This window comes from Cetorhinus maximus, chromosome 27 (assembly GCF_964194155.1).
Source record: "Cetorhinus maximus chromosome 27, sCetMax3.hap1.1, whole genome shotgun sequence".
Taxonomy (NCBI): Eukaryota; Metazoa; Chordata; class Chondrichthyes; order Lamniformes; family Cetorhinidae; genus Cetorhinus; species Cetorhinus maximus.
Genome location: NC_135905.1, coordinates 8981407 through 8994566, shown reverse-complemented (window position 1 = coordinate 8994566; position 13160 = coordinate 8981407). Strand labels below are relative to the sequence as shown.

Sequence of the window (13160 nt, the reverse complement as noted above, 5' to 3'; positions counted from 1 at the left end):
AAAAACCAACTAAGATTATCAGAGAAGGGCATACAGGAGCCTCCAGTACAGGGGACACCTATCAATTCAAATTAACTGTAAATATTGCTAGGAATTGGCCAAGAGGAGGAAGAGAGAATAAGAGCAATAGATTCTAACCCTGATTAACAGGATGTGACCAGTGGTGTCCCACAAGGATCTATTTTGGGGCCTCAGCTATGATGTTTAGAAAGCCACGTATCAACATCTGCTGATGAACTCTTCCGCAAACTGCAACTGATGCTGGGTCAATTGTTAACTTTAAAACTGAGATTAGCAGATTGGGTTATCCAAGGGTACCAAGAGAGATGGGGAAAAGGTGGGTATATGGGGTTGGGTTAGAGGTCAACCATGATCTAACTGAATGGTGGAACAGGCTCAAGGAGCTAAATGGCCTGTCCCTGTCCTACACAAATTATTTCAAATACTATTTTTTTTGGAGGGAGGAGAACTGAGATCAACACTGCTGCCTAGTGCTGGAAAATATACCATATTTTATCCACCTTTAAAAAGGGCCAGCAGATCTTAGGTACTATTGCTACACAGAAAAACATACAAGTCATTTCAGAAATGGTAACCGAAGTTTATACAATATGTAAAATTACAGACTGCGGTAACATCTATTAAAGAATAGTTCACCCACAGATAGCACTAAAAAGGGATGGCATTGTGACAGAAACAAAATCCATTCATACAAAATTTCTGTATTGTATCTTTGGCAATTAACATCTTTGGCAGAAGTATAGTGAAGATTTTTTTTTAAAAATGACTTCAAACTGCATTTCCACAAATGATTGGTTGTTTTTGAGGCAGCCGGAACGCCGTGTGCAAAATAGTCAAGAGGTGATTCTGCATTGATGGGAATGACTGATCAGAAATTGTAGCTAAAATTTGCATCCTCATATTTAAGTTCTTCTGCTGCTTTGTCTCATCTCTAATTTCCTGCCGCCCTACAATCCCACCTCTTGCAGTTCTGTCTTTGGTCCTTTTCACATAATCTCCCACCACATACACCCCAATGCGCCCCCACCATTGATGGTCATGCCTTCAGATGCCTAGACCCCACACTTCTGGAAGCCTTCCCCCACCTCCCCCCATCCTTCTCTCTCCTCCACATTTAGGACTATCCTCAAAATGCACCCCTGACAAAGTTTTTGGCCACCCATCCTACTAACTAGGAGGAGGATGGTGGCATAATGGTGACGTCACTGGATTGGCAATCCAAAGGCCTAGCTAATGTTCTGGGGACATGGGTTCAAATCCCACCACAGCAGTTGGTGGAATTTAAATTCGGTTAATAATCTGGAATCGAAAAGCTAGTCTCAGTAATGGTGACCACGAACCCATCAACGATTGTCATAAAAACCCATCCGGTTCACCAATGTCCTTTCAGGGGAGGAAATCTGCCATCTTTACCTGGTCTGGCCTACATGTGATTAGACCCACAACAATGTGGTTGACTCTTAACTGCCCTCTGAAAAGGCCTAGCAAGCCAATCAGTTCAAGGGCAATGAGGGATGGGCAACAAGTGCTGGCCTCAGCAGCAACGCCCACATCCCATGAATGAATAAAGGCGGCTTCTTCCTTGGCTCAGCATCAATATTTATTACACCTCTATGAAGTACTCTGAGACTTTTTTATACATTAAAGGTACCGTAAAAATACAAGTTTTTGTTGTAGTAATCAGATGACCACTACCATTAACACTTCCTTTGTCTTGTGTCCATGACATCTTTGTCAATCTCTCTTTGGGCCCCACCTATCACTGACCTCTAACCAACTTCAACCACTCCACCCACCTTAAACAGTATAAATTTAATCACCTTTCTACTTCCCCTTAGCTCTGAAGGAGAGTCATTTGGACTCAAAATGTTAACTTGTTTCTCTCTCCACCGATGCTGTCAGACCTGCTGAGTTTTTCCAGCCTTTTCTGTTTTTATTTCAGATTTCCAGCATCCGCAGTATTTTGCTTTTAATAAGGTTGTTTATTAGCATATACACTGTAATTTCAAACAATGGAGCTATGTTGGAGCTAGTAATTGGAGATTGCTTCAACCATAAAGGAAGACGAAACTACTTGGCCGGAAAACAACTCAACAGATGCCAAAGACGTTTCTGTTCACTTAAATAGTGAAATAATTAATATTCTAACCAAAGAAAATTGCCTCCTATTAAAAGAAAGCCAAAAAGATTGGATATGTAGCTGCCTGTCCGTCTGTTGGTTTCCGTGCTGCAGCTGTGGAAGTTGCTTTGTGAAGCTCACGCGCACACACTTTATTCCATTGAAAACTTAAGTTAAAATATTCTGAAAAGGACTTCAATACTTCGGACTGATATTTTTTTTGTTTGAGGAAGAATGTTGACCATGTGAATTTTAGCAGGCATATTCAGCAAGCTCTAACATTTAGTAAGCTGTCAAAAGTAGTATGCACCTTCAAGAAGTTCCAGATGTTCTTTTCAAAGTCTGTGGGCGCGGTGTTAATCTTGGACTGACAGTACTGGACAAAAGCCTCTGACCGGAGGGCTGTCTGCAGCTCGTTGGAACGGCACAGAAATTCAGTTTCCGTAGTAACCACACTGACAAACACTTGACGTGAAACAGGCTGCTGTATCTGTGGTGGAGTAGCTTTCGAGTTGGAAAAAGTGATCAGCTTCCCTCCGAACTGCAATATTGAAGACACACGGGTAAAAGACATGGTCTGAAAGATAACCTCGACTTCTTTATGTATAATTACAAAGGTTCAAATTCTTTGCTTAACCAGTCTCTCTGAAGCGTTCTCAGCTATGTTAAAATAAATTTAGCATGCCCAACAGATTAAATTGCAATTGTCTAAATGCAGATCCCCCAAGGTCATGCATGTGCCTGAAACTACAAATGTGGCTTCAGTAAGAGATTTTGCCTTTAAGGAATAAGATTAACTGGTGCAGATACAGAGCTCTTTAACTTTACTACACTGATCTTACTGACTTCATAACAGGGCCAGTACACAGGAACTATATTCTGAATTTATTAAGACATCTCCACACTGCGGAAATAGTTTGTTCTCATTTTTTGGACACCAACTTCTTGTTAGGTCTAGAATATCCTAAGGGACCCACAGAAATCAGGAAACATGCACTGAGAATCTTGGCAAACTTTGAGAAATCCAACTTTTACTGCTTAATGCTTTCAGTGCCATGGCTGACATTGCTGCATCTTCCCAACTTTATACATAACATCTTTTGCACTCTGCAGATGCCTCAGATAAAAGCTCATACATGTGAAACTCAAAGGAACTTGGCTTCATTCAAGATGATGATTCAGTGGAATATTACCTGGCATCACGCAGTGATAATCTCACCCAGAGCCATTCCCTGCTTTCGAAAAAGAAACAAACACAGTGTTTCATTTTTCGAAAACACGAAGTCAGCTCTTAATGGGGAAAGATGTCCACAATGATACAATGCTCTCCGACTTTCTTGAAATGGCCCAGTTTGGTCCCAGGCTGAAACCTACCACAATGACTGTCACACATGCACTGCCAGTATAACCCGATTACATGCTTGCTGTGACTGGCTGAGGCCTGGTAAGATGCGGGCTTATTGCCCTCTATCCCACGAACATTTGCAAATTTGGAATAAATAGATTTCAAGGTAAACCACCAAAGCGTAATATTGTTCTAAGCGGGAAATTACTGCAGAGATAAAACCAACAGATCCATCAATAAGCTAAGACTATATGTGATTTCTCCATCTTGTGGATTAGCTTCGGACACTCTTCGAGTAGTAAGAAGTGGAAGAAGCCTGTATAATGAGCCGCATTTTCTGGACAACTTTCTGGCTTATTTCCTTGGACCTGGCAAATCATATAGACCCTGAATGGCCACATCAAAGTGTGGAAAAAAAACAGCTTTTGAGGAAAGCAAATGAAAAATGCACAAGGAAATGTCCTTACAAGCTATCTTTTAGCCAAAGATTGACCTGAAAAGTCTACCCTTTGTAAGTTTTCAAGCTGAGCAGTGTGGAATAAAACATAGCCCAAATGGTGGTGCTATACTGAATATCTGATGGGATAACTAACAGCTCAGAGCTCTGACAACAAATCTAGCCAACAGCCAACTTTAGGGGGGAAAATGAGGGGAGGGGTAGGAGCAAGGAAGCAAGTCAATGACATTTTTCTCTAACAGGTTGTTCACACAGGGTCTGAATATTAATATTACAGCTGCATCGCCTGTGGCTTTGTTTGATGCTGTAATTGGTTTGGCATTCCTGTTTCAGGTACAACACGTGACAACTCCACAGTTAGACGGCTGGTTAGACCTTAAAGTACAGGCATGCCTTGACACCAGAGAAGATTGGGAACAGTGTTTCAACGATCAAACGGCCTACGTAATAAGACACGACTCACAGCGAATGATGCCCCCACAGGCCGGCGGATCCACTTGGGGGGTTTTTTCAACGGAAGCACCACGGTGGGCTGAACTGCTTTCTGTGGGATATCTAGAAGCGGGAGGGTCTGTCCAGTGCCAAATGGGTCCAAGTTGTTGAACGAGGAAGAAATCTGAATCCAAAAACAAAACCAAAAAGGCATTTTAGAGCGCTCTTGTGAATTAAACACTAGCTTTGAACGGAGCAGTAAAAATCAAACACTTAAAATGGCTCTCTAATTTTCAGAGCATTTGCATTGGTCATTGAGCATTTTGCATTGGGATAGGAGAAGGGTAAATTTGAGACCTCTGGGTTTAATCTGAATCAGTTCAATTGGCATCATGACACTTTTGAGTTGGGGGGGGAAATAGTGAAGAGAGAGTCAGTAACCTGGGAGCACGTGAAAAACGAATGCGTTACAGGCAAACCTTCAAGGCTGTTTTTGCAATCAAGGCATGGTTCCTTGCGGCATTCAATATCGCACTTAAAATTAATGTTACCAAGGAGAAAGTAGTTATCTTGGGAGCAGAGCAGGGTAACTGCAGCAATAAATGTCATAAAGCCATACTCCCTGTCAGTGGATCATTGGGGGCAGCATAAAAGACTGTGCCCACTAGGAAATAATTTCCTCCACAGCTGGAGGTGGCTACACTTTAGCATGAGGCATGTGAGGAGCTCAAAATGATGGTGGGGCAATAATACAATTCAACAAAGCTTATAGGGAATGCAGCAAAAAACAGCATTGCTGAATAAGAAATTGTCAACGTCTTCCCACTCTCCTAAAATATCACACATAACCCATTACTTTATTTAAAAAGGGAACATCTTTGAAAATTCAAGTCTTGGTTGTTTTATGAAAGTTAAACACACAGCATCCAACAGTCATGGTTTTGAGTTCTTCCAATGCCTCTCACCTCAGTGATGTACATTTGCTGGATCAGCTGTGGTCCAGTCAATAGCATTCTCAGCTTTTGAGTTAAAAGATTGTGGGTTCAAGTCCCCACTCCAGACATTTGAGCACAAAAATCAAGGCTGATGCTCCACTGCAGTACTAAGGGAGTGCTGCACAGTTGGAGGCGCCATCTTTCGGTTGAGACGTAAAACCAAGGCTGCCCTCTCGGCTGGACATAAAAGATCACACTTTGAAGAAGAGCAATATTTATCTCTCAATCAACATCACAAAAGCAGATTACGTGGTCATCATCACATGACCGTGTGTGGGACCTTACTTTATCAACATGGCTTTGTTTCTGTGCTTCCAGGCTCCCTCCCATTACAGAATAAACACTGATTCGCCCATCAAAGGAAGCAGCTGAGAGGACTGCTGGATTTCGAGGGCACCACTGGACATCGAAGCACCATTGTCTGCTGGTTGGCAGCTCGTAGACCACCTGAAATCAATTATCAACAACAGTTAGTGTATGCTCAAAACAGAGCACCTCCACATCAGATTGTAAGAGTTAGAAAAATTGTCCATTAGGCTGGTGTTACTTGAGCCAGAATTTGTTCCCATTAACAGATCAACTACCATGGTTTATACAGAAGTTAACGGTCTTTTACATCATCTAGAGTCATAAAAATTTATTTCTACTGCATATGGCTCTTCACGAGATTGAACTCATTATTTCTGTAAGTGACGGTCACTCACCTCTCCAGTGTTGGGATTCCAGCACAAGATCCTATTGTCCTTTGCACTGCTTAGGAGCAACTCTGCATCAGCCTGACACCACGATATTGAGAGAATGCCTCTGAATGATAGAATGATAAATATTAGAGATTAAATTGAACAAAACCTATACTTTAAAAAAAAAGTAGCAGAGTCACAGGGTGCAGTTTCGTTTCCTGTGATTCCTCGCAGTACAAGGTCTAACTTAAGGCATTGCTGGATGGGTGGAGGAGGGAGAGAAGTTACAGGAGAAGACAACAGACATCTTGGGCAAAACATTTCCTGAAGCACAAGTTTCCAGTCACAAGAAATGGGACATTCACTAAGCAAAATGCAGGTAACTGCTTTGCAGGAGAGGAAGGAAGGAAAGTCACTAATGGTTGCTCTTACACACCTTACCAGCTAGCCTGTGAATTCTACAGGAAAAGACTGAGCAACCACCTGTCCACTCGCCTAAATAAAATACGGTATACACACACAAAAAATTTAAAGCATCCATCAAATCGAGCATCTGGGTAATTTACAGACATACAATTCCCGCCTGACAGGCTCTGAAAATGGCCAGGGGTGCAGAGTTTTCTAGTCCTTCACTTTCTGATGTCCCTATTAGACACATTTTAAGGTTTTGAACACATTAACAACTTGTATCAGTATCAACTCGGATCATAACATGTTATCAACCTAGAAAATTGACGTCTTGCACCGAGCACACATTCCAATTAAATCAGCCAAAGTGTTAGTAATGTTTTGATAGCCTTGTTACTTTCCAGCCACTATACCATTTACTCTCAACATGATAATGAGAACAAAAATACTTTTAAAAATGACAGTGCTCTTTATTCACTCTATGTTGGGATTTACACCCTGCAAAAGCCTAGCCTTCTCTTAGATCCCAGGGGTTGAATTAAGCTGCATTTCTGCTACAGGTACTCCTCGCCTCGGCCAGCCTTGTCGCTATCTCCTGGGCTCTAGGAATGCACAACTGCAGTGGCATCCAGTCTCTGCTGGGGTCCCCTTACTTGTATGGGCTGACAGTATTCCCCACTGTGTCAACCGTGACTCAGTTGGTAGCACCCTCAGTTCTGAGTCAGAAAGTCCAAGTCCCACTCCAGAGACTTGAACATAAAAATCCAGGCTGACACGCCAGTGCAGTACTGAGGGAGTGTTGCACCGTCGGAGGTGCCGACATTCAGATGAGACATTAAAATAAGGTCTTGCTTGTTCTCTCATGGTACCATTTCCAACAGCAGTGGAGCCAACTGGTGTCTTGGCCAATATTTACCTCTCAATCAACATCAACCAGATTTTCTGGTCATTATCACATTGCTGTTTGCAGGAGCTTGATGTGTGCAAATTGGCTGCTGCGTTTCCTACATTACAACAATGACTACACTTTAAAAGTGCTTCACTGGCTGTAAATTGCTTTGGGATGTACGGAGGTTGTGAAAGGAGCTATGTAAATGCAAGTCTTTCTTTTTTCCTTCTACTTCTGCCTGGACCCTGGACTCTTGCCCACTCTTTTTCAGTCTGACTCGTGTCTCTCTTTTATCCTTTCCCTCTTGGTTGCCCTAAAGCTGCCAGAGTTTTGAGTCATTTGCAGCAGTTTTCCGATCAGCTTGATCCAGGTTATGCTTCTTGGGGATTCCATTCAGGAAATTAATTCCAAATCCGTATAATTTATTTTCCTGGACAAGTTTATGTAATACAAATATTTCAAGACAGTACGAGAGCTTTAGCACCTTCCCGGCCTGCTGAAACCAGTGATCTTCACTTTTATGCATTTGAAATTGAGTGAAGCTCTTTTTGAAGCTTACAGCACGGATCAAGAGGCAAGAGCACTGGATTAATTAGACCAGTACAAAACTGCTGAAAAATTTCAATACTTCCCTATAACCCAGTACTCTGCTGGTACTAGCTGCCAGTAAACCTTTCCCCATGACAAACCAGCCTTCACACTCCAAATGAGATTTTGGGCCAAATCTGACATGGAGTGGCCATCACTGTGGGACTGCCATGCCACTCCAATCGTTATACCCAACGCCAGAGCTCTGCACTTCTCACCTGGACCATGAACCGTGCCTCTTCAGAAATGTGCAGCGTACCTGTGCTGGGAGTGGGTCGTTGGCGAAAGCCAAGCCACGTCCCCTTTTTACGGCACTAGCTGCGGTACTTTGATAAGTCTCATTAAATAACACATTGAAAAGCTTTCGGACATTTAAATAGCTTTTCAGTGTGTAAGTGAATGAGGTTCCACCTGCCCCATCCCCCTTAAACAGCTTATATTTCGCCACATTTCTATTTCTCTTCAGTTCTGATGAAGACTCAAAACGTTAACACTGTCTTCCTCTCCACAGATGCTGTCAAGACCTTTTGAGTTTTTCCAGCAATTTTTTTTTTTGTGTAAGTGAATGACTGTGAGTTAAGTAGGTTGGGTGGTAGGGTGGGACAGGTGGCAGCATGGGTAGAGTGGCAGGTCGGTGAGGTTTGGTCAGGTTGGGAGTTGGAGGGTCAGGGAGGTTGGGCAGGGAGGGGCGGGGGGAGAGTTGAGGAGTCCTTGGCAGGGAGGAATCAGTTGCATAGCTACCCAAGGGTTAGGTATGGTTTCTTTCCCATCTAACATTTCCTGGGTAACTAGCCAAGTAAGTGAGTTAGAATCCTCCGAAGTCTCCGACTCTAATTCTGAGTTGGAGACATTTTCAGAGGGTTCCCGACGCAGGGGATTTGCCCATTGGAAGTTGAAACTTCCTGATCAATTCCCACAGAGTCCTTACGTTGGGACTTCTGAGGGTTCCTCTATCACATCTTCCAGGGTATCTTCGGGATATGACCATCCAGAGACTAGGGGATTTGGGCCAATGTGTATTTAACTTGAATTGACTACTGAACGAATATTTTCATTTTGAAAACGTTTCTGTCAGATTTACAGCTTGAATTCCCTTTCCTACCAGATGGGTCTGATCCTTCTCTCATAGCCTTTAAGGGCAGGACAGGGCTACCTCAGTCTAGCTCTGAAACAGTTCTGATTCTGATAGCATAAACTAGCTAATTTCAGAGTTTATGGGGCCCGGATACCCCGACCTCCCAGTAGTATTCTCCACATTCACCATGAAAACGAGTGTAGGAATGAACCGACAATTAAGTAGACAGGAGGCGGAAAGTGGATGGGCAGGAGTGTGGCAGAAGAACTATGAGCGAGTCTGTCCAATAAATAAGGCCAGGGAAGGAGTGGCTCACAAAAAACAAATGAGAAAAAGGAAAGTTAGAAATGAAGGAAGAACTGAGTAAAACAGGGAACAAAGAGGAACAAACAATCAAGAGAAATAATAAAGCAGAATAGAGCAAAAATAACAAGAAACAAAGGACTGGGAATTGAGGGGCCCAAATGTTAAATATCAAAACCATTCACTGTGAGAAACAACTGTATGCAAACCAGCAAAAACAGAGTGCACAAGATCCTTAATCCACACTTCTACTCTTGGTTTCTTAGCAATCATGTGATCTGTTTTCTCATCTCTCAATAGAGTCACCATATTCCCTACCACCACACAGCCCATCTCTTCGCCCACCACGGCCTTTTGTCGCCTAAGAAAGCAAAGTTTGGAATTGCGCATATGCAATCCCATGTGTTTCAGTTGTCCCTTAATGATGTTTAAATACCTGGTGTGATTCTCCAGCACTTTGAGGGGAGAAGTGGCAAACCGCAAGTCCCATATCTGCAGTACAGGCATTCGATCGTCTTCTGATGCAAGAACAAGTTGAGTTGCAACTTCAGGGTTCCAGGCCATTCCAGAACAACGCATCTGCAACAGTCAAGTGAAACCATGCCAGTTATTTCACATGGAACTAACCCACAGCTCTAGGTTTATTTGGACAAATGTCAATGCTCATTACCGGCATAGGCTCAGTGTGCCGAATGGCCTCCTTCTGCGCTGTAATAACTCTGACTCTATTAGGTGAAGGATGCTAGTGTTTAGAAATCTCATTTCAGGGATTTAATGTCAGCGATAGACACTACTAGGGCAGGTATAGCACTAGTTATAAACTGAATAAAGCTTTTCGTGCCTCAGTAATGTGTCTTAACGCAGTCTCACAGGAAGAATCCATAGTATGATAGCTCCATTCCTGGCATTGGTCGGTAAGGCTACTCATTAGTATCAATCCAAGTGAAATTTGGTGATTTTGCCAATACCTACTAGGAACTGGATTGAGGCAGCCCAGATGCATTTCACCTGTTAGTGTAGGACTCATCCAAACCCGCACCCACTGTGCACAGCTTGTGCTAATGATTTTGTTTTTGAAAAGCACAAATCATTTGTTTCTCTTAAATATTCACTGCACAAAAATTAAATAAAGATAAGTTGGTAAATTAAGTTCCAATAAACAATTGGAGTATCACATTTTCACCCAAAGGCACAAGGCAGTGGAAAGTGCATTAAGGATCAGCAAGTATACACTCACCCTGTTGCTGTGATCACTGACTTTGATGATAGGTTCATTCTTTCTCAGGTCCCATACCACAGCTCTGCCGCTTGGATGGGCAGAAGCCAGGATATGCTGCACCTGCCGATTCCAGGCTACACAGCTGATATCTTCAGAAGGCTGCATGAATTCAAAAAGTCCCATTAAGCAAATGTGAGAGAACGGAATTAGTTAGAATGGTTTATAACTGCAGCATACAACTCATCCTTCAAAGGCACTTCCAGCCCTCCTCACAACCCATGCAATTGTATTTGCGGAAATAGCGCCAACTGATCAGATATTTAAAATATGTGTGTCTCACACACACACACACAAACACACACACACAAACACACACACAAACAAACACACACAAACAAACACACACACACACACACACACACACACACACAAACTTGCGTTCTAGCAGCTGAGACAGCTTTAAAGAAAAACTTAGCAGGGGTCATGCAACATACAGCCATGGCAGTCTGAAGTAGCACTGGCACGAGAAGTTACAAAAGAAACAGCTTGTATCTATATTAAACAATTAACATTAAAAATGGCCCGTGGCGTTCCAGAAATGGAAAAAGGACACCAAGCCAAGGAGGTAAAGATTAGAGGGATTACCTAAAGTGCGGGTGAAAAGTAGAGTTTTAGAAGACAGATAAATGGCAAAATGGAAGAGTATGGGCAGGGAATTCAAGACAATGGAGCCAAGGCAGTACTACCAATGGTGGGGTGCAGAAATGCTGTCAGAAGACTAGAGTTGAGGGATTACGAGAATGAAAGAGGTGAGTAATGCTGTTAAGATATTTAGACAAGGCCAGCCTTTATACTGAATACATTGGGGGACAGGGAACCAGTCCTGGGTCAGTGATGACAAAGGGCATTCATGAGCAAGTAGCAGGAAATGGACAGTTATACTCCAGACAAAACAGAGACTTCAAACACCAACCAGACCTCAAAGACATTCATCCTTTCACCTGGATTTCTTTTGTTAGAGGGAGGGGGAGACAAAATATAATAGTAAGCTGAAAATTGGGGGGGAAAAAATGAAGGAGCTGATCACATATCTGACACAGAGGCTGAATTGGAAGATTCAGGGTTAACTCCTAGCTTTGGCCCCTTTCACACTAGAAATCATTGAAAGAGCAAGTTTATCACTTTTATCTAGTTAGGAAAGGCAAGATGGGAGGCTCAAGGCAAATAGCTGGGCTACGAGGAGCAAGTAATGCACCAGTAGTCGAATGGAGTTGAAGAAGAAGAGAAGAACATAACTTTGCACATCTCTTCCAAACATTGCTTCATGGCCCAACACAGATTGATAGGATTTGTGGATTTCTAAGATTTGGTCGCCTGAATTTCCTAGGTAAAGCAGAATGTGAAGGGGGCCAAAAAGTCCGTTACAAAATGTTAAATTTTTTAAAAAAATTCTACATTTGTGCTCATCCTGACATAGCCAGTCAATGCCGACGATCGGAATGCTCCTCCACTTTTCACCCTTGCTGCCATCAAAGATAAGAAGTACCCAGTCAAGTGCAGAACGGCCAGGTGCAAAACAAAAGACGCTGTTGTACCTCAGAAATGTGCCTTAACTCTGAACTCAAGATGCATCAATATGACATTTCCATTTCCATGACAGCAATCATTATGAGACTCAAACCACTGGAAAATTATGGTCAATTTTGAGCCTTAATTAATCTGCACTTAACTTGAAAAAAGACAATTTTCCCTAAATTCTGGTGGAAACTCCTACTCTTCCATTGGCATGGACAGCCTTCCAGTATGTCCAAGTGTAAGTCAGGTTGCCAAGTGTCAACAAGTTATTCAGCTACAGAGGAATCACAGCAGTGCCTATCCTATCCTCAGCTAACGTCGACACACCTTCTAGCAGGGTTCACCAGACAGCAATCAGGAACATAATTCTTATCCCAGGCAATGAAGTTAATTTTAATAGCCCAGCTTAGATCATCTAGCTCAACATGTAGCTACTGGGGGAGATGGTGGCATATTGGTAACTATGATGCCCAGGCTAATCCTCTCTGTTAGCATGGGTTCAAATCTCATCACAGCAGCTGGTGGATTTAAATTCAATTAATAACAGCACTGTGGCTGTACCTATACCACACGGTCTGCAGCGGTTCAAGCTAACCACCACCTTCTCAAGCGAAATTAGGGCTGGGCAACAAATGCTGGCCTAACCAGCGACGTCCACACCCCACGAACAAATATTAAAAAATAACCGATTGTCGTAAAAATCTACATGGTTCACTGATGCCCTTTAAGGGATGAGAACTGCCATCCTTACCTGGCCTGGCCTACATGTGACTCCAGGCCCATCGCAATGTGGTTGACTCTTAACTGCCCTCTGAAATGGCTTTGAAAGTCACTCAGTTCAAGGGCAATTTGGGGTGGGCAACAAAGGCTGGCTTTGCCAGTGATGCCAACATCCCATGAAAGAATTAAAAAAATACAGATTAAAATTGCAACTTGGGACCTTCTGGTCTGTAGACTTTGTACCACAGCATTTAACCACTTGAATTGTTGTGGTGTAAAAGTGCTTTAAAGTAACAAACTTTTATCCCATCAGTCTGAAACCCAGTTTATGCTC

The 13160-nt window shown here is 42.7% G+C and overlaps 1 protein-coding gene across 3 annotated transcripts in view; it reads right to left on the bottom strand.

The window, feature by feature from the left end:
- The window catches only part of sec31b (SEC31 homolog B, COPII coat complex component), a 74623-nt gene that overhangs the window by 41129 nt on the left and 20334 nt on the right, over nucleotides 1–13160 (bottom strand). For all 3 annotated transcript variants that reach the window (XM_078530673.1, XM_078530676.1, XM_078530674.1), the window contains 6 exons: nucleotides 10550–10690; nucleotides 9749–9891; nucleotides 6074–6173; nucleotides 5655–5816; nucleotides 4406–4558; nucleotides 2451–2681 (listed from right to left, as the gene is read on the bottom strand). In XM_078530673.1, coding sequence (XP_078386799.1) covers nucleotides 2451–2681; nucleotides 4406–4558; nucleotides 5655–5816; nucleotides 6074–6173; nucleotides 9749–9891; nucleotides 10550–10690 — 930 coding nt within the window. The remainder of the gene's footprint in view (nucleotides 1–2450; nucleotides 2682–4405; nucleotides 4559–5654; nucleotides 5817–6073; nucleotides 6174–9748; nucleotides 9892–10549; nucleotides 10691–13160) is intronic.